Raw genomic sequence first — 21,960 nt, 5'->3', positions numbered from 1 at the left:
TATTCCAAGGTCAGGTCTTCATTTGATAAATCTGTGTCGCATTTCTGTGCAATTGTAACTTCAAATACGTTTGTCACGTTCATGGCAGCAAATGTAACTGGCACATCATAAATAGTTCTGGGCAAAAAACTGATTTGTTTTGGTTTGCTTGCCATTCCAAAAAATAAAGAGGAAAATAAAAAATCCACACACCCAGTAATTGGAAAAAAATCCATTCTAGGATCTCAGTCTTGCCCTGTCACGGTCATTATGATTGACTATAAATTGCCACTGTGAATGACCATGAATAGCCATTGGGCCAACAAAAGAAGTGAGAATGACTCTCGCCTGGTAGTTAGGGACTCCTGTAGGATGTGGGAGGCCAAGTTCAAATCCCTGCTCCAATGACTGTTTATACCAAGTGGAACAACTTCAACAAGAGAGATTGAGAGCCCCTTTACCAGAATATCCCAGAGCCTAGTGGAAAGGGCATTCTCCTGTAGTGTTGGAGACCTGTGTCCAAAGCCCTTCTCCAGATCAAGCCAATGGTGGAGTTGAACCTGGCTCTCCACATCCCAGGTGACTGTCTTAACCAGGGGGCTAAAACTTACAAGTAGGGCACCTCTTCCTCTCATGTTGTGAATGGGAGCTAAGTCCTGAAAAATATTTTTGGCCAAAATTCTTTGAATTCATCTCAGTTTTGCAAATAGCTTTGGGTTGATTGAGACTGCATTTTTCAGCAAACTAATTTGTCCAAAAAAATTCACCCAGCTCTAAAATTCACCCAGCTCATAAACACTGAAGCTTTAGTAAGCAAATCACATTAATCCTGGATAATTAATTGTGTACCTCCAAGAAGAGTGGTCAGATGATTCTGCTTCCTTTGATTAGCTATTCTGTTTCTAGGCTGGCCAGCACAAACTATCCTGTGTTCACACAGGTTGTGTATAATCCACACCACGTATGTTGTTGGGAGGGCCAAATGACTAATTAATTAATAGGTTTCAAGGCCAGAAGAGACCACTGTGATCATCTAGTCTGATATCTTGTATAACACATCCTAGAGAAACCCACAAAATTCCTACAGTATATCTTTTAGAAAACATTCAATCCCGATTTTAAAAATCAGTGATGTAGAATCCACCACGACCCTTTGTAAATTGTTCCAATTGTTAATTACTATCATGGTTTTAAAAAAAAACAAAAAAACAAAGTCTTATTTCCAGTCTGAATTTGTCTAGCAGGAGAATCTTAAGTAGGAATAGAGAGGTTATTTTTACTTCTATATTTGGCATTAGTAAGACCACTACTGGAATGCTGTGTCCAGTTCTGGTGTCCACCGTTCAAGAAGGATGTTGATAAATTGAAGCAGGTTCAGAGAAATACCCTGTGAATGATTAAAGGATGAGAAAACATGCCTTATAATGATAGACTCAAGGAGCTCAGTCTATTTAGCTTAACAAAGAGAAGGTTAAGGGATGACATAAATACAGTTTATAAGTACCTACGTGGGGAACAAATATTTAATAGTAGGTTCTTCAATCTAGCAGAGAAAGGTAGAACCCAATTCACTGTCTGGAAGTTGGAGCTAGACAAATTCAGACTGGAAAGGAGGTGCAAATTTTTTATAGGGAAGGTAATTAACCATTGGACATATTACCAAGGGTCATGGTGGATTTTCTATCACTAATAATTTTTCAATAAATGTTGAACGTTTGTCTAAAAGATCTGCTCTAGGAATTATTTTGGGGAAGTTCTGTGGGCGGTGTTAGGCAGGAGATCAGACTAGATGATCACAATGGTCTTGTCTGGCCTTGGAAGCTCTGAATCTAGGTTACATGTACAGACTTCAGATCATACTTTTATGTAACCGTTCCAGCTGTGCCTTGAAGTTAAGATTCATAAGAATTATTAAGGCTCTAATACTACTAAAAGCATAGAAGACAGCTACACCTGGATTTTGCTCACTGTTTTATTTATCTATTTTGTTAAAGCGTAATAAACCTCTTGGTAACTTACTCAGTGACTAACTTTCTTGTGGGTCGGGCTATTTTGTCATACAACCTCTGTTGCAGCCAGTGGCAGTGGCTGAGCGAACAGCAGCTTGACTCGAGAAATTAATTTGGGGAAGTTCTATAGCCTGTTTTCTGCAGGAAGTCAGACTAGATGATCACAGTGGTCCCGTCTGGCGTCAGAATATAAATCTCTGAACGGGAGCTTGCAAAACCCTTTCCAAGATGTCACGCCACCCCTTGTTCAGAGGGAGCCTGGATCTATCATCTGTAATGCATGATGAAACACTTATCTCTTGTGCTAGCCATTTGCTGAAGAGGTATCAGACATGGTGGTTTTCATTTTGACTGAATAATATTTTAATCCTCTGTACCTGGAGTTCTTTGCAGTACTAATGACATGAAGCAAACTTTAATAAATAAATAAATTAAATTTAACCGCAATGAGATGTCCAGGAGACAAGATTGCAGTAACTATTAAGTTATGTATATAAACTAGTCTCCTCTATTGGGTGCTCATCCTGCCCAAATTCTAGATTGCAGATTCTTTGGGGCAAGGATCTTATATACCTGATATTCTGTAAGTGTTTCAGTCAGGGTCCAGACACCCCAATTGGAGAACAGGGTGTCTGAACCCCAAAGCATAAGCAGTTGAATCAACTGGTGGTATACAATGTTGTGTATGAACACATGTGGAGTAAGATCTTTTATGAAAGCCTGTAATGCTCTGAACATGTGGTTATGAATTTGTGTATTTGAGTAGGTATAAAACAGTGCTCATAATTTGTGCTGCTACATTCAGCTCCTCCACACAACGGGGCGGTCATCAGCCAGGTTGGGGAGGAGCTGTCTCCCCAGACAGATGAGACTAGCTCCAAGCACCTAGCATTGTATAACCCAGGAAGAGACAAATGGTTGGCCATTAGGGTTAATGGGAAACAACTGTGCTAGATTTCCCCACCCTAAGCAACCATGAATCACCATGCCAGGAGAAAAGAAAAGCCGGGAGGGAGCCCTTAAAAAGAAACTGAAGTTTTCATTCTGAGGGGTAGCCTCTAAGCAGGTAGCTGTCGGTGAAATGCTGGATGCTGTCTATGACAGAGTGTATTCTGGGAAAACTGCTCAGTGATAACGGGTAACTTTTATATTAGAGTACTTGTGGCACCTTAGAGACTAACCAATTTATTTGAGCATGAGCTTTCGTGAGCTACAGCTCACTTCATCAGATGTTTACCGTGGAAACTGCAGCAGACTTTATATACACACAGAAATCATGAAACAATACCTCCTCCCACCCCACTGTCCTGCTGGTAATAGCTTATCTAAAGTGATCAACAGGTGGGCCATTTCCAGCACAAATCCAGGTTTTCTCACCCTCCACCCCCCCCCACAAATTCACTCTCCTGCTGGTGCTAGCCCATCCAAAGTGACAACTCTTTACATAATCAAGTCGGGCTATTTCCTGCATAGATCAAGGTTTTCTCACATCCCCCCCACCCCCATACACACACAAACTCACTCTCCTGCTGGTAATAGCTCATCTAAACTGACCATTCTCCAGGTTTAAATCCAAGTTAAACCAGAACATCTGGGGGGGGGGGGGTAGGAAAAAACAAGAGGACACAGGCTACCTTGCATAATGACTTAGCCACTCCCAGTCTCTATTTAAGCCTAAATTAATAGTATCCAATTTGCAAATGAATTCCAATTCAGCAGTTTCTCGCTGGAGTCTGGATTTGAAGTTTTTTTGTTTTAAGATAGCGACCTTCATGTCTGTGATTGCGTGACCAGAGAGATTGAAGTGTTCTCCGACTGGTTTATGAATGTTATAATTCTTGACATCTGATTTGTGTCCATTTATTCTTTTACGTAGAGACTGTCCAGTTTGACCAATGTACATGGCAGAGGGGCATTGCTGGCACATGATGGCATAGATCACATTGGTGGATGTGCAGGTGAACGAGCCTCTGATAGTGTGGCTGATGTTATTAGGCCCTGTGATGGTGTCCCCTGAATAGATATGTGGGCACAATTGGCAACGGGCTTTGTTGCAAGGATAAGTTCCTGGGTTAGTGGTTCTGTTGTGTGGTATGTGGTTGTTGGTGAGTATTTGCTTCAGGTTGCGGGGCTGTCTGTAGGCAAGGACTGGCCTGTCTCCCAAGACTTGTGAGAGTGTTGGGTCATCCTTTAGGATAGGTTGTAGATCCTTAATAATGCGTTGGAGGGGTTTTAGTTGGGGGCTGAAGGTGACGGCTAGTGGCGTTCTGTTATTTTCTTTGTTAGGCCTGTCCTGTAGTAGGTAACTTCTGGGAACTCTTCTGGCTCTATCAATCTGTTTCTTTACTTCTGCAGGTGGGTATTGTAGTTGTAAGAAAGCTTGACAGAGATCTTGTAGGTGTTTGTCTCTGTCTGAGGGGTTGGAGCAAATGCGGTTGTATCGCAGAGCTTGGCTGTAGACGATGGATCGTGTGGTGTGGTCAGGGTGAAAGCTGGAGGCATGCAGGTAGGAATAGCGGTCAGTAGGTTTACGGTATAGGGTGGTGTTTATGTGGCCATTGTTTATTAGCACTGTAGTGTCCAGGAAGTGGATCTCTTGTGTGGACTGGACCAGGCTGAGGTTGGTGGTGGGATGGAAATTGTTGAAATCATGGTGGAATTCCTCAAGGGCTTCTTTTCCATGGGTCCAGATGATGAAGATGTCATCAATATAGCGCAAGTAGAGTAGGGGCTTTAGGGGACGAGAGCTGAGGAAGCGTTGTTCTAAATCAGCCATAAAAATGTTGGCATACTGTGGGGCCATGCGGGTACCCATAGCAGTGCCGCTGATCTGAAGGTATACATTGTCCCCAAATGTGAAATAGTTATGGGTAAGGACAAAGTCACAAAGTTCAGCCACCAGGTTAGCCGTGACATTATCGGGGATAGTGTTCTTGACGGCTTGTAAAACCTGGATTTGTGCTGGAAATGGCCCACCTGTTGATCACTTTAGATAAGCTATTACCAGCAGGACAGTGGGGTGGGAGGAGGTATTGTTTCATGATTTCTGTGTGTATATAAAGTCTGCTGCAGTTTCCACGGTAAACATCTGATGAAGTGAGCTGTAGCTCACGAAAGCTCATGCTCAAATAAATTGGTTAGTCTCTAAGGTGCCACAAGTACTCCTTTTCTTTTTGCGAATACAGACTAACACGGCTGTTCCTCTGAAACCTTTTATATTAGACTAATTCCCTTTTCTAATATAAGTGTAAAGCCTGAAGTTGGGTTTTTATGTTTGTTTTTTGTGTGTGTGTAGTTTGAATGCATTTGCTTTTTCTTATGATTTCATCTCTGAATCTGTGATTTTTCTATTAAACACACTTTTTGTTAATTTTTACCTTAAGCAGGTCTGTGTGTGTGTGTGAAAGTAAGCTGGTGTCTGGGGAGCTGGTTTCATGCCTTGGGAGGGTGGTGGTGGTGATGAACCAGAGGGGAAAAGTTGGAGTGTCTGTTAGTCAAGAACTCAGGAAGGATGGATTTGGGGAGACTTGAGAGCAGCAGGACCGTTGGGGTCACCCTGCAAGGAAAAGTGGGCTGGTGAGAGCCAGGGTGAAACTTTATGCTTGGGGGCTGTTTACTGGTATCCTGGCTCTGAGCCATGGCAGCATTAAGGCATCCAAAGTTACAAGTGAAGAGGTGACAGAACTCCTTACTGCTCTGGGCAATCCCCAGAACATCAGAATAAGGCACCCACCCCACTTTCAGTCTAGTACAAATAATAAGCACTTATAAAAGTACCAAGAGCCATCGGGGATAGGAGCTTGAAAGAAGTATAAACTAATAGAGTAGAATTATGGACCTGGTGACAGCTCTGCTACGAGCCCTTCTAGTTAATAACCTCAAGTAATGGACATACAACTCAGTACATGCATAATTAGATACTCTTTGCTATAATTTTATTTTAAAATATCTTTGCGTGGGATTAAACAATGTTGAGCAAAAGGGCATAGCATGGGCCATAAAATTATGGCAACTAATTAACTATTGTCATATAATTCTGTACCATAGGGAATGGTGTAGCAAAAAAATAGAATATACATTTAAAAAAAAAACCCTCATTTTTAGCTAGCCCGGTCATTACTGTCTAAACCAGCTTTCACCCATAGCCTAAATCAGTCTAGGTGCCCAGATACTAAAGGTTGGCTCAGTTTTGGCACTTGGGTCACTGAACCTGTTCACATATATGTGTGTTGTTTCCTTGTGGTTGCTGGAGAGCCCCCAATATAACTCGTTCTTCAGCCCCTGGTATTATTTGAATATTGGATGCTATCGTCTTCGGCAGAGGTAGAAAGGCTGTACTGTTGAATGGCTGTGTTTATTTATGGTAGGAAGGACTTGGGGTGATTACAGGTACTTGCTCATGTCTGCCTGGGGCCTTGCCATTGCTCATCGTGTAGACAAGGTTTTTTGGGAAGGTTCGGGGGAGGGGGTGATCTTCAGGCTGAATAAAAGAACAATCTCAGCAACGCTGCTACCCTGTAGGATACTCTGGTTCTTAAAAACTTTTTTGGGAGATGGAAAAGTGGGGAAAGGTTCAGACCAGGAGTTGGTGGTGATGGTGGTAGGGAAGTCTGTGAGGGGTTTGCAGTGGAGGTTATACAGGGTTGGCAAGATCTCCTATAGGCTTGTTTTCAAGACTCACTTGAATATTTGCAAACATAAAAGCACAGGAGTTTACAATGTACTTACATCTCCGGGTAGAAATGCACAATAAACACAAAGAAATGCCCTTCTTACCTGCTTTCTCTATAGGCCTCTGTAGCAATTCTGCCCCAGTCCAAGCCATTCCTCCTCTCCCCACTTTCCCTCTCTGATCTCCCATGTGGGGAGCAGTCTGTCCTCCACAGAATTCGCACCCCCTTTCTGCTCTGTATCCAAGAGTTGCAGGTCCCAACAGAGCTTTCACCCTTGTGGAATTGGACTCTGGCATTGTTCCCTGCAACCCCATGGTACAGAGGCCACAATAGAGGATCAAAGTAGGCAAAAAATGCCCAGGGAGAAAGGAGAACTCAAACCAGAGCGATCCATTCAGTTGGAGGTTCATGAGCCTCATGGCTCTAGTTGCTATCATTTTATAATCTGTTTGCAAACTGTACATTTCATAACCGCAAATACGTATTTATGCCCCTGACTGCAACAAGGAGCCTGAATGTTTGTGCTTAAAAGTTGAAGGGAAAAAATTCCTGGTTATTAGTGACTGGTGAAAAATCAATCTGAAGGAAGGATGTGGCTTTGTTAGAAATAATAATGGAACACAATTTACACTTCACAAGAAATTATAAAGATTGTTCCACCCTCTAGACAATAGACCATTCCTAGATACCGAGAGCCAACAGTTTCCTGTAATACACTCCAGAGACACACACGCGTGCACACACTCGCCTGCTGCTTTACTAGCAAAACACAGCTTTCCAGCATGCTGTCAGGCCCCTGTTAAGATAAATTTTTTTTAAAAAAAGGGGATGGGGAACGCTGTGGTGGCGCCAAGGAATTCCAGGGAGAGTAGTGGCCAGAGACAAGTGGTCTGGGCCTGACTGGGTATCCTTCTACACACAATAGTCACATTTCCTCACATGAATACCAAAGGCCTTTTTATGTCTACTGGCACAATGCTGACCCAGGGATTACATCTGATAACTCCTATTTTAGAAGTGTGATGTCAGTGTGGGATGTTGGGCTCTTAGGGTTTCCTATACTATAATGGAAAGTGGACACACCAATTGTGTTGTCACATTGTGGAGAGGGGTGGCTTCCCTTCGAGCTTCCTGATCAAGGTATTTTCAAAGCACTGTTTACAAACTTAACCGCCCCCCCTCCACACCCCACCCCACACACACACCCTCTTTTTGTGCCTAAGGCAAGCATTTATACAAGAGGTATGTGCTAATTCTAGCTCCTTCACAGTGGATTTGCTTTGGAGGCGGCTGGGAGCTCAGATGTATTTGTGAGAGGTTTCTTTAGTGCCCTATTTGAGCCAATTACCATTTTAAATGGAGTATTTTCCAGCACAAGGGTTAGGGCCAGATCAGTAGACGATTTTTCTTGCAAGTATCAGAACCTGTTATTTCAAGAGAATCGGCTCTGCATAGTGACTTGTGTCTGAACGTTTCAGTTAATAACAGGAGTGGGGTGGTGTCTTTCTCTAGTCACAAGTACCTTTGTGCTTTTTCCCCTCTCCCGCACCTTCTATGAGAGAAACTTCCAGTCAGAACTGATCAAGCCAACACCTTACTCACCATCCAGTTTTCCCTCAAAACTAACAGCTAGACAGACAGTGAGCTGTGTTCACCTGGCTAAGAACTAAGCACATCCCATTAGATTTGTTACCCTGCGACCTTCCCCCACCCCCAAGCTCACTTGTTTCTCTCATTCACTCGTTATGGCTCTTAAATTGTAAGCTATTTGGGGGCAGGGTCATTGCTTATGTCAGAGGTTCTCAAACTGGGGTCCGCGGATAGTTCTAAAGTGCGCACCCAGGCGGCCCACCTAATTAGTGGAACGGGAGTGGCTCCACTAATTAGGTGCCTGGACCCTGGAGAAGATGCACGTGCTAGGTGAGGTGGTGGCCTTGGGGGGAACAGGGGGTAGGTGGGAGGAGGCAGTGGGGTGAGAAGAGGGGGTGGATGGAATTTGGGATGTGCAGGGCTGCAGAGGCCAGAGAAAAAAGGTGACTTTCCCCAGCTCCAGGGCTGCGCCTGCCGGGGAGAGACCCCCACTTCCCAGCCTCAGCTCGGAGACAGGGCACATCCATCGCATTAAAAAGGTTAGGCTAGTGATACTAAAATATCAGTTGTGTGCTTTGAAATGTCTAAAACAAAAAAACATTTTCTAAGGGTTTTTTTTTTTTAATATAGTGCTTCTATCCAAAGCGCTTTACAACAGTTAGCTAACGGTACACACAACATTTGGAAAGTTAATGTACTCAATGCTTTTTTTTTGCCTCTGTTTTCACGAACAAGGTCAGCTCCCAGACTACTGCACTCTGCAGAACAACATGGGGAGGAGGTGAACAGCCCTCTGTGGAGAAAGAAGTGGTTTGGGTCTCTTTAGAAAAGCTGGACAAGCACAAGTCCATGGGGCCGGATGCGCTGCATCCGAAAGTGCTAAAGGAGTTGGTGGATGCAGTTGCAGAGTCATTGGCCATTATCTTTGAAAACTCATGGCGATCAGGGGAGGTCCTGGATGACTGGAAAAAGGCTAATGTAGTGCCCATCTTTAAAAAAGGGAAGGAGGAGGATCCGGGGAACTATAGGCCAGTCAGCCTCACCTCAGACCCTGGAAAAATCAAGGAGCAGGTCCTCAAGGAATCAATTTTTGAAGCACTTAGAGGAGAGGAAAGTGATCAGAAACACTCACATGGATTCACCAAGGGCAAGTCATGCCTGACTAACCTAATTGCCTTCTACGGTGAGATTACTGGCTCCCGGAATAGTTTGTCAGAGTTGGCAACCCTACTAGGGGGCTCTGATTTTATTTGGGGTTTAAATCCTCAAACTCATTTTTTCTCCCCAATGCCCAATCCAAATGTCACAATTAGAGTTGCGCTGGGGGTGGGAGGGAGAAGTTCTTGTGAAGCTGACTGCCTTTATCCCTTGTCCGTTTGCTGCTGTTAGTGCACCACTGAAAACTTGAGCCTCTGTCTTCCTGATTTCTAATGCTGGCTGTTGACCAGCTTGCAAATGAGAGGCCCTCAGCTAAGTCATGGAGTGAATACTCATGGCTAACAGCAAAGCAGAAGAGCCGTTTGAGCTCCCCTCTCAAGAACAGTGGCGTGAGTTGAGTTCCTGTCACCGCTCACAGTGCCCCCACAAAAGTGTTGTCTACAAACTACAAAATGGTGGGATGGCCGTTGATGCTGCAGTCTAGGATTCATGCCAACTCTGTTAGAAATGTGTTTTAATTTGTTTGAGTCCTTGGGGGGGAAATCACCAGCCCTGATGCAGAATTATTAGCTTTTGTCTAAGTGCCCAAACGTTATCGCTTCAAAAACTGAAAATAAGACTTTTAACTAGAAAATAATGAAATTGCTCTTATTTTGCTCAACTTTATTAGCTGGAGTTGACTTATTTTATTATGCTAGCACTTGGAGCAGGTTCTGGACCCTTTTGCTGTGGCTGCTGTACTAAAAAGCCAGTTCCTTCCCCAAAGATCTTAAAATCTTAGAGTGGGTTTACATACAACTTGTGCACTGTCCCTTAATGTGGAGACATCTCAAAAATGTGTGGTTATGATTTTTGCAGACCCCAAAGGCCAGTCCTGGGGGCATAGTAGGGGGAAGGACATTTGAGTAAATTAATAGCTTTAGAGAAAGCGAGTGACAAGCATGCGACAAGCTTTCAAACCTATCATTCATTTTAAATGAGTTTGTTTTCAAGGCTGCCTTTGCATGGGAAAATTCTAGCAGTTCCTTTTTAAAAATGAAATCGGAAACTTTCTTTTGCGTTTCCAGGTTGTCCCGATCATGGGAGGTTAGCAGGTTATGCGGAGAAGACTTTGCCTTCAGGTGCATAGAGTAAATGTCACAATAAACATCAAATCATCCTATTTATAGGTTTCAGGGTAGCAGCCGTGTTAGTCTGTGTTCGCAAAAAGAAAAGGAGTACTTGTGGCACCTTAGAGACTAACCAATTTATTTGAGCATAAGCTTTCGTGAGCTACAGCTCACTTCATCGGATGCTGTAGCTCACGAAAGCTTATGCTCAAATAAATTGGTTAGTCTCTAAGGTGCCACAAGTACTCCTTTTTGCATACTATTTATGAATCTTTGTCACATCAGACCCATTCTTGTTAAGCTATAGAAGCTTACCTGTCCTATTAAAGTCTGCTTGCCACTGCTGATGTTTGGAAAGAGACTTTGTCCTAGGTACTAGATAATACTGTAACAAAATGAGAAAAGCGATGGTGCTCTGCTAGAAATTCTGAATGCCCATATGCAAAGCCACAAGTGCAAATTCAACATGGTGCAATTTGTCACGGTCACTGTAATAGTATTTTAAACTCCCGATGAACTTCTCACAGCTAATCTGAGCAAACCAGTAAGACGTGTTGAATATCATACAAATCATAATGTGTGATACCTAAGCACAGGTTCTGATGTACATCTGGGGTTTATTTGCTGATTTGTATTAATTAATTTTATAAAAATCTCCGGACAAACTGGAGTACAATTTAACAAATGCAAAGTTAGAATCCTTGTACTATTATTGGTTTCTGTTTGCTACATGCAGAGATAGGTAGAGGTAATGAAAGTACTATATTTATTAGATTTTTCTAACAGATTTTCAAACCACATTCTTGTTCGGGATTTTTAAAATTTTATTTTCAGCAAGGAGGAGCATAACAAATAGAAATGAAAATACAAAATGACAGTGGTATATTTTTTTTATTCTTAGATATTTTCTAAAATCCTATTTTCCCCCCATCCTCCTGTTTTTTGTATGGAATTATTTTATGTAACTGCCTCCAGCTGTTCAGATTAGTTCTAATTTGATGCGTTCTGTCTAGCTCTAATTCTATGCTGTGTCTGCTCAGTCTGTTTACCTAGATACCCATCACTGGGGTATCTAAGCACCAAGAGCCAGTAATCCAAGAAAACACACAAAGACAAAGGCCACTAAGAAGCTCCTGCAACACATGTGCCCCAGTGTGTTAACTATGTTCATTCAGTATCAGAGTCAAGAATTCCGCTCGATCAGGACAGTGTTATTAATAAGGAAGACTTGCATGATATGCTTCCTTTCCTGGGAAAGAATCCAAGCTGTGTGCTTGGATACTGTGATGAATGAGGCTCCAGGCCTTATAAAACTTCCATACATTCCTTAGGATATTTGATGAGAAATTTAAATGGCCCTGGTCCAGAAGATGTAATCAGAGATGCTTTTGATGATGAAGCAAAAGAGTTCATTCAAGAAGATTACTTGAGAGAATTGCTGATGGTAATTGGACTGGTTTACTGCTGAGTTAGTAGATGAGCTGAACAGAGGGTCATGAAGTGACAAAGGGTAACTTCAATTATATTAGATTAATGCACATCCTTAAGGATGGAGCAAAGGACAGACTGCAGATAATCAAACACCGACAGATATACTTTATTTTGAGTCTCACTTCATTTCTTTGGGTGTTTTTTTTGTTTTTTGTTTTTTGTTTTTACTGGAGCCACCAATTGCATGCTTTCAGCTTTTGCATTCCTCTTTATTTTTACTGATTCCAGGTCTCTCTAGCACACTTCTACCTGTGTAATTAGACTGTCAGTGGAGGGTATTGTAAAGGGAAAGCATTTGGGAATAATGAAGAGCGAATATAAAAGCCTACGGAAACTGCTCATTGTTTCTGGTCACTGGAGGGCTTGCCCTTTTATACTACATATCATTTTTAAGTAAAGATGACTTATAAATCAAATATTCCTGGCAAAGATATTTTAACAATCATAACTTTCATATGGGGACTTGGATAATCTATAACACTTCAAAGTTAATTCCACTTTAATAACTAGTTGATTGATGAAAGAAATGGGTGTAGCCTCTGCACTCCGAGAGTTTCTATGGTAAATAGTAGTTATGACATCTGAACTGCCTTATAATATTTCACTGTGCTTAAAGGAGTGCATGTGCGGGCTTGTCTTCCCTGTAGAGTTAACTTGAGTTGTAAACTCACGTGTTGCCCCAACTCAAGGTCCATCCACACACACTAAACCCTTAACTCAAGTGTGGGAGTGCTTTTAACTTGAGGGGAATATAGGCTAAAGCTCAGTTGTGCACAACTTGTCAGCTGCTAATAAAACCATTCTGTGCACCGAGCCATTCGCTTTCTGTAGCTCCATTGTTCCACAGAGTGGCAGCTCTCTCTAGCGCATGGATAACTCAAGTTAACTCTACAGTGAAGACATAGCCTGTATGTCCGATGGACCGCACTGCTCGTGTCAATCAGCTTTGCTTCCACTGAAGATCATGGGGTTAAGCAGAGCACCAGTTGAGGACGTGGCTGGTAAATGAGAGGGGGGAGTGGATCAAAAATATTTTGCATATAAAAATAAGATAATAGAAGCAGTTCAGCCATTTAAAGATGTGGTTTTAAAAACAGCCAATTTAGAAAAGATTTCTAGCTTTTAATGGCCCTGATTGCAGTCTACGCAGTCACGGCTCCACATACAGAAGTTCTCTTGCACTTTTTGCTACTTCAACAAAGACGTGTTCCGTATTTCCATTGAACTCCGTGGCAGTGTGGAAGAGTTGTTTCTGCATTTTCACTGTATTTTGTGTCCTAAAACAATAAAGTACTGAAAATACAGTGGTGCTTTTGGTACTGTGAAGAAGAAAGGAGGAATTTTTAACAGAAGTGCAATCCCGACAGATATGAATTCAGACCTCTGAAATATAGGGCAGACATTTTTTCCACTGGCCATTCAACTGTCTTTGGTTAACATACAAGGGAAATTACTTGTTACTTGGTACACAAGAAGTAAATACTTTTTTTAATTTATTTTTAATACTACAGTACAAATGTATGGAGGTCTAGAGTATTTCCTACTTCATGCCAAGAGCTATAGATATGCAAAATTTTCTTAATTGGTTATTAATTTATTTTGCTGTTTGGAGAGGATTGAGAGTAGGAATTTCCTATGCTTTGCTTTTCAGTTCTCCATAATTTAGGCAACCAATTAAAAATTGCTTTAATATATATTGTGTGGCTAGCAAACAGAGGTAAGAATTTAGAATACAAAATCTCATAAAAATGACTTTCTCAGTGCCTTTTTAGATGTTCATAAGTTTCCTATCACTTTGGTATCTAATGCGTGTAATATTACAGACAAAATAAGTCTACAAAAACTCCAAAAATAGTTTGCAGTGCTTGGTCTTGTCAAGGCAATGCCATAAAGTTCGATCTTTTACAAGTAGGTGGTGGTGGTGGTGGTGTTTTCCCATCCTGTCTCCAAGTCATCATGTCACTTAGTCTGTCAGAACTGCTCCCAAAGTGGGAGTTTTTTGCATTAATTACTGTGAATGCATGGTTGGATTCTAAATGAGGAAATATTCTTGATCCTTTGAAATATTTTGTCAGTAAACCTGAATGAGAGACAGATGCATGGGATACAGTTACATATTTTACCTACTGGATTGGGGATTAGGTGAAAATAATCTTGTCACTAATGGAAAAAAATCATATTTTTGCAGAACCTTGAAGCATTTTGCTGACTTATTTCCATTTTTTTTGTTGATTTCAATAGTAAAGAAAATTTCTGCACACTGAATAGCTCTTTCGTTGCTGCAGTCACAAATTTGTCTGCAAAGGTTATTAAATGTTGCCAATGTCAGACCAAAAAAGCTTCATTTGTCAGCAGAATGATAAACTTTCACCTTACATTATATTGTAGCATATTTGCAAAGCTTTCATTTGATGCCTGTTGCTTGTCAGATACCTATGATTGTAATGTTTTTCTCAAATTCTTTTCCAGTAGAAAGTGAAAGTGCTGGCTGTGTTTTATTACATACATCTAGAAAGGTAAGTTGCAATTCTGTTTACCTGGTTAATCCTTTTTAACTCGCTCCTGTAAATCATAACACGTTAATAGAAAAAGTAAGGTTGATCATTTCTTCTTTCTGGCCTAATCAGAAGACATTTAAATGCCTTGCTCTCTCAGAATACCTTTGTTTCTATTTACCTCCAAAAAGCCATGTACTGTCCTCCTTTTCCAAACACAATTTCTTTTGCCATCAACATTTAATATCCTTCTTATTGGGCCATATTAATTCATTACTTGCTCTCATGAAACTGCCTGAAAGGTGGTCCACGCCTACACACAGCAGTACAATCTCCTTAGCTTGCCTCAGACTTAAAAACAAAAGCACCCAATAGACATTGTAACTGTGTGATTCAGTTTCCTGTTTATCCCAGCTAATCAGATCTGCCTTCAGGAGGTTTAGCGGGAGTGAACTCCCTTGAAGCAGTGTAGCCAAAGAGGATTATTGTCGAATAATGTTTATTTTGCACTTAGTTATTAGGCCATAACACGTTAGTGCCAACAGAGAAATGAAAAAATTCATATAGAAACCGCATTACTGCAAACAATTTTAATAAATAGGTAAATCAACCAGAAAGAGTGTTGCAAAGGAAATGTCAATGCCAATATCACTTACAATCTAGAATCTTGGCAATCCGGAGGGATCTGGAAACTGAGAAAGACAGTCTAAATTTGTGGTGTTCCTTTAAATCTTCTTGACTCATTCCCCAGTTTCCCACCTGCCCACTCGCTAGCCCTTCAAAACCCAATAGGTTACGTGAATATAATTATTAAACCTATTAATTTTGGGCCAGATTTTGAAGTTTGTGTTCTTTATGTGCAGAAATATGTATTTAGACACTTAAGTGCCTGTTTTAGGCACTTAAATGCTGATTTAGGTGCTTGAAACCATATCCGTGTTTAGGCACTCTAATTTAGCATTTACATACCTAAAATAGGTATTTAGATGCCTAACTTCAGGCACCCATGTTTGGAAATTGGTTTAAATGGTTTAAGATTTCCCCTCTCCACAAAAAAACCCAAAAATGTTTTGGGTGGTAAACAGAATAAAACAAATAGTCTCTTAAAACACAAACTATAACCACAAAAGAGAGTTTCTTTTTAGAAAGAAGAAACAAAAGGAAGGCAGCAATGAATATATAGCAGTTTGCTTTTTGAATTGAAAGATGTAGCTCACTTACTTGTATACAGGTAGCACTTAAAGGATTTTAGGGCATAATTACCATTATTTATTATTCAGTCTGTCATATCTACTTTGGCCAGGATTAGCTAAGGATTCTGTGCCAATTTGCTTGACCCCAGAGGAGGACTGGTTCAGAGGCCTTGTGATGCTGTGCTCAGATGTGACGGTGTAAGAGACATAAATGCACCTAGACCAGTGGTTCTCAACCTGTTTATCATTGTGGGCTGCACATGCAGTTCTCCATGTTTTAAGGGGGGAGAGGGTGCATCCACACAATATATACACTACATGTGTGGCCCTGAGGATGTCACATGGGCTGAGAACTACTGACCTAGAGAGAATGAATGTATTTCTCTCCCCTCTACCCTTTTTTTTTAACTGGATTCTCACTTTTGTTCGGTATTTGCTTCCTTCACTGTGAATGCCGGAGTAGTCCGCACTCAAAGCATCTTGCAAGTCACGGGCCACCACGTTATTTGGGTTGCTCGGGGTAGGGGTGAGGAGTTGCTTTTCTGCCATTCTCCCACACTAACCCTTCTCTGCAGCCCCAAAGTCCCCAGGTAGAATGCATTCAGAGCTGTCACCGTCTTGTTTTCTGAAAGACACTGCTGTCCTTCAGGGCACCCTTCCCCGGCCAGCCACCTGCCATGCTGGCTGAATGCGTGCCTCCTTCCCCACCAATCAGGAGCAGGCAGAGTTGGCTTAATTTCTTTTTTTGACGGAGGTGATGCAAGTGCCACTGTCCTCTACTAAAGTCTCCTCCTCTGCGGCTGGAACCGCCCTTCTCTTTGTATAGCCCAAAGACAAGAGAACGCCTGAAGGCAGTGGATGGAGGGGTAGCAGTGCAATGGGAGAGGGGGGTTGGGAGACCAACAGAAGGGCATAAAGAAGAGGAAACGTGATACGTTGTGACCTTTTTGACTGGGGGCATGTGGCACCCCTGCCGTGACTCTTGGTGAGTCATTTAAAGACTGGCCACTTTTCACTGAGGTAAATTCCAAAGCCTTGTACCTGCTAGAATGCACAGGCAGATTCCGATCTCCCCTGGGACAGGTGATGGCATCACAGATAGCTACAGCAGAGCAGCATTTCCTTATGCTCTTGTAGGTGTTCTGCCATCAGCTGCTGGCAGGGAAAATCAGAACGCTGAATGTGTTTTCTCAGCAGGTATGTCAAGAAAGAACTGATCTGTTTTTTCCAAATTTTTTTTTTTTTTTTTTTTTTTTAAATCTCTCTCTGGTCCAAGTTGCATGCGGAGCATTGATCACTACTAGCTGTTGTCTGTCATTCAAATCTGCGAGTATATTGAAGTGATTTTTAAAGAAGAATTAAATTCTTAATGCTTGCTTTCCAGTTGAACAAGTTACAGCTGTAGACTGGATACTTGTCATCTTGCTATTGAAGTGTTTTCAATTCAGCCCGTTCTCTGGAATGGACCAATGCCTCTGCTTTTTCTCTATTGAGGCATATTTTAGTATCCAGTCTTGGACAGTGGCTCATGGCAGATACATGAGAGGAGTACATAAATTCCTATAATGCAGCTATTCGTGTAGTCCTCTACCATCTATAGAGAGGAAATACTTCTTGCCTCCAGCTGGTGATCATCTTATGCACTGTAAGCATGAGAATCAAAGAAGCCAAACATATTGTTGGCAGGATTTGAACCTGCTTATGAGAACCCCAATCAATTGAGTGAATTGCCTGAAGCAACCTCGACAATGGGAAAACTAGGAAATAATGCTCCTGAGAATAAATTTTTGGAACACGTTTTTGAAACTTTCTTGCAGCATTTGTGAGCAGATGTAATCACCACAGCAGCAGTAGCCCAACAGATAAAACTCCTTTTGGGCCTGGTTGATAATTCATATTTATTGTTGTTGGCTGTGGAGCCATGGATATCACTTGTGAAGGGGGAAAGCAATTTTAATTATGTTCTTTCATTCCTGTAAACACAACACATTCAAAGACTCTTTGTCTTCATTGTAAGAGGGAAACAACTTGGTTTTTGCAATGTTGTAATTGCACTTTAGGAGTATAAAGAATTATTTTTTCTTCCTCTTATAACCACTGTCTTGTTATGAGGCTTTTTCAGTTTTCATTAGGAAGATTCCAGCATAAAGCATCCCATTGTGACTTACACATTCTCTGTCTAAATTATTCTATGTAAGAAATTGATTGATGCAAAGTAAAACAGTGTTCATTGCAATGGATGTGTTGCTTGTACTGACAACTTGATAATTAAAGTCATTAGTAAAATGTTACTTACACGTTGATTAATCTATACATGGAAAAGGAAAAGAGGTTGCATTTGTCATGTATGAGACAAATGTGGACCCCCAACAATAAGGATATAGGGTAACATTTTTGAAAGTGCTCAAGTCACTTTTTCAAAGGTGACTTAGGAGCCTAAATCTGATTGATTTACGATCAGATTTAGACTCCTATGGGCCTAAATCACTCTTTGAAAATGGGACTTAGGAACCTTAACCATTCATTTAGCACTAGTATTTAAAATTTGTATTTTTATATATGTCCTTTTGCCAGAACTTTGCCTGAAGCACCAGTAGAATTGTAAATGTATTGCAGTATCTATTTGATTGTGTACATACTGTGGTCTGATTATTTTTTTCTTTTAACAAGCACCTGCAATTTCCACTGACGTGAGCTGGAACTGCAGGTCCTTAGTTCAATGATAACTGAATTATTTAACTAACAAAAAAATAACCTACGGAGTTATCACAGTGCTGCTGCTCAGCTGTGGTCAAGCCTGGTTGTGTTCTCAGTCTCTGACTTTCCTGTCTTGTGAGTGGGATTCTGTGGAACTCCTACTGTCCCGTGGGATGTGTGGCACAAAATCTTCAGTTTTGTGTCAGTTTTACAGCCCGAACAAACTGCATATGTGTGGCTAACTGTACAGGCGGTCAGGGTGCTCTGGTAGTTCATTGGTACATATAGTGTGAGTATGAAACATCTAATGAGAGAACCTTTCCCTAACGCAGTACCTGAAATTAAAGAATTTTGAGGAAGAAGTCAGAGCCCACCGTGACCTGGATGGGTTCCTGGCCAGAGCTATCATCATACTGGATGAGACAGCAACCTCCTTGGATGATGTCCTTCGAGAGATGCTGAAACACTTTGCTGAAGATTCTGATAACACGGAGCCAAGCTGCAACTTTGACAAAATAATGAGCACTTTATTCACCGATTCAGGAGCCCCCAGAGAAGGGAATGGTAACTACCTCTTCATTTATTGTAGCTGTGGAGTTTCTATCTGAGCTGCATGTTTTGACTCTTATGAACAACATCTAAATTGCTTTGTATCATTTTCATTATTGCTTATATTCACTGCTCGTTCCCCGTGACCACACGCTCCTATGTTGTGTGTCATGTCGCTGGCAACATTTATATCTGAGTCATTTATTAATGTGGTAGCTGAGTTATCCCATGTTGTGTCTGTCTGAATTGTTAAGATACGTTTTATACTTAAACTGGAATATTGACTTTGTGTCTAAGTTAAGTCATATTGGTTCAGTCTGAAGGGATGGGTCATCATCAGCATTGAAGTGCTCTTTGTATTTCATTACCCTTTGGTCTCGAATATTTCTCTTTCTGTAATTGAGCTTGTTTGTTTGTGGTGTTTGTTAGAGTCCCTTTGGGGCTGGTACCGCTTGCTCCCAGAAATACTCCACTTTGCCATGGGAATCTCTCTAAACCTAAAATCACCCAAATTGACACATGCTTGTGAATTCCTCCATGGCTCCGCTGAAATTCTGCGTGGTTGCAAATATCTAACTAGTTGAGGAGACCTGGACAGAACTTCCCTTGGAGCCATTTAACATTGTTTCTTAGTCAAATGAAAACAACGAGGAGTCTGGAACATATGTAGCTCTGCAGATTCTCTTCATTTGCAAATTTAACATCATTAATTTGGGCTTGAATAGGGACTGGGAGTGGCTGGCTCACTACAAAAGCAATTTTCCCACTCTTGGTATTGACACCTCCTCCTCAATTATTGAGTGGACCACATCCACCCTATTGAATTGGCCCTGTCAACACTGGTTCTACACTTGTAAGGTAACTCGCTTCTCTTCATGTGTCAGTATGTTTATGCCTGCATCTGTAATTTTCGCTCCATGCATCTGAAGAAATGGGTTTTTTTAACCACGAAAGCTTATTCCCAAATAAATCTGTTAGTCTTTAAGGTGTCACCGGACTCCTCGTTGTTTTTGTGGATACAGACTAATACGGCTACCCCTCTGATACTTGACAATCAAATGAAAGTGACAGGAGGCAGTTCCTCTTCTCCAGAAATTCGGTGTGATGCCGTAGGAGCAACACTAGCTGGCCTTCGGCATAAGATGCTGGAGCCAGTGATCAAATCGTACTCAACCATGTAACAGTACACGATCTGGAGGGCTGGGTGCTGGTGCCATTACCCATGAAACACTAGCAGAACGAAGATGCATTGATTGCAAGCATCCTTGTGCATTTTCGAATCTCTTCATTGAGAGTAAAATATTTACATGAATATACAAATGTGTGTTACTTAAAATACAGTGGTCCCACCTTTAAGTAATTTAATTAACAAATTTGACAAGACTCCTGAGTGAGTAGCACATAGGTTCCTGCTTTGGTTATTCCATGCTAAGCTTTCATTTGTTCATATATGTATAGCTATATGTAATACAGATTTTCTGCCTCTTTTCAATGACAATTGAGCATAAAGTTTTATAAATTGTTCCACAGAACAAGCAATGGGAATAAAATAGTCCGACCAAAGGATAAGATTTCCTCTTTTGATACTTGGAGTCCACTTAACCTTATTTTCCTTCTATAAGAGAGGCCTTCTAGCCTGACGCTGTCAGCTTCATTACGAAGAGAAGACCACTGCCACTCCAGGCTGTAAAATGTCTTTTAAGGACAGTATTTGAAAACATCAGGTTGAGTGTTTCTATCTTTTGTCCTTTTTTCATGTGCATCAATCCAATCAGTAGATAAGTGAATAAAAGTGCAGTATTCCTGCCAGTGCTTTGACCGTGTTTTCCATCAGAACTCTGCACGAGTCTGCTTTGATGAGTAACAATTTCCAGTACATTTCTAAGTGTGTCATTTTTTTTTCTCTTTTTTCTAGTTCACCTCCTATCCGATACAATTCAGGGGGTCACAGCAACTGTCACAGGGGTTCAATATCAACAGTCCTGGCTCTGTATCATGTAAGTACATCAGACTATTGGGAACCCTTCCTGGGCTGCTCAGAACCAGAAACATTTTTTCCTGTACAAAACAATATGTATTGCACTTTATAAATGAGAATTTACTCCCTTCTGCTCATGGACACATAATAATAATAATAATAATTAATACTTTGCACTACCTTCCATCCGAGGGTCTTCAATTGCTTTTTCAAACATTAATGAATTAAACTTCTTAGCACTGATATGATGTACTGTGAATGTTCCCCATTTTACCGATGGGGAAACTGAGACAGACAGTTTAAGTAATTAATGAAGGTTGCACAATATTTTTTACCTCTCTGTACGATATTAGACAAAATATTGCTGGAATACCGTGTCCAGTTCTGGTATGCACGTTTTTAAAAGGATATTGAGAAATTGGATGGGTTCATGGTCTGGAAAACATTTGTTACAATGAGACACTTGAGCAGCTCAATCTGTTTATCATATCTAAGAGATGAGTAAGAGACAGTTTCATCATTGTCTACCCACTACCTACCCAGAAGAAGGAGATCTGACTCCAAAGGGCTCTTTAATCTGTCAGTCAAAGGCATACGGAGACCAGCACCTGGAAGCTGAAGTGAGATACACGTATTTAACAATGAGGGAATTAAATATTGACACAGAATATCAGGGGATGTGGTCAACTCCATCACTTGGCATCTTTAATTTAGGACTCGGTGTTTCTGTGAAAGATATATTTTAGTTTGGCCACAAATTGTTGGGCTGGCTGAAATCACTGGGTGAAATTCTATGGTCTGTGTTATGCAGGAAATCATACCTAGATGATCACACTGGTCCTTTCTGGAATTAAAAAACTATTACTCTAGAAGTCACTGACTGATCTGGGAAATGAACTCTGGTCTTCTAACTTCATCCTCTGCATTACCACACGCTCATGTGTCTTTCAAACAAAGGTTTGGAAAAGGTTTAATAATGTCACTGGTAATTATATGTGCGTATCAAGAGGAGAATATATATCCCTGATTAGTCTGATAG

General features: G+C 41.2%; 1 protein-coding gene across 4 annotated transcripts in view; it reads left to right on the top strand.

Annotated features, from left to right (window-relative positions):
- Nucleotides 1–21,960, top strand: part of SLC4A11 (solute carrier family 4 member 11) — a 156,667-nt gene that overhangs the window by 55,854 nt on the left and 78,853 nt on the right. For 3 of the 4 annotated variants that reach the window (XM_073342965.1, XM_073342967.1, XM_073342964.1), the window contains exons 4-6: nucleotides 14,479–14,525; nucleotides 18,727–18,958; nucleotides 20,859–20,940. In XM_073342965.1, the coding sequence (XP_073199066.1) occupies nucleotides 14,479–14,525; nucleotides 18,727–18,958; nucleotides 20,859–20,940 (361 nt within the window). The remainder of the gene's footprint in view (nucleotides 1–14,478; nucleotides 14,526–18,726; nucleotides 18,959–20,858; nucleotides 20,941–21,960) is intronic. The other variant, XM_073342968.1, reaches the window with a different exon arrangement.

The sequence above is a fragment of the Lepidochelys kempii genome, chromosome 4 (genome assembly GCF_965140265.1).
Source record: "Lepidochelys kempii isolate rLepKem1 chromosome 4, rLepKem1.hap2, whole genome shotgun sequence".
NCBI classification, from domain to species: domain Eukaryota; kingdom Metazoa; phylum Chordata; order Testudines; family Cheloniidae; genus Lepidochelys; species Lepidochelys kempii.
Note: the sequence above shows the minus strand (reverse complement) of the source record. Positions and strands in the feature narration are given on the sequence as shown.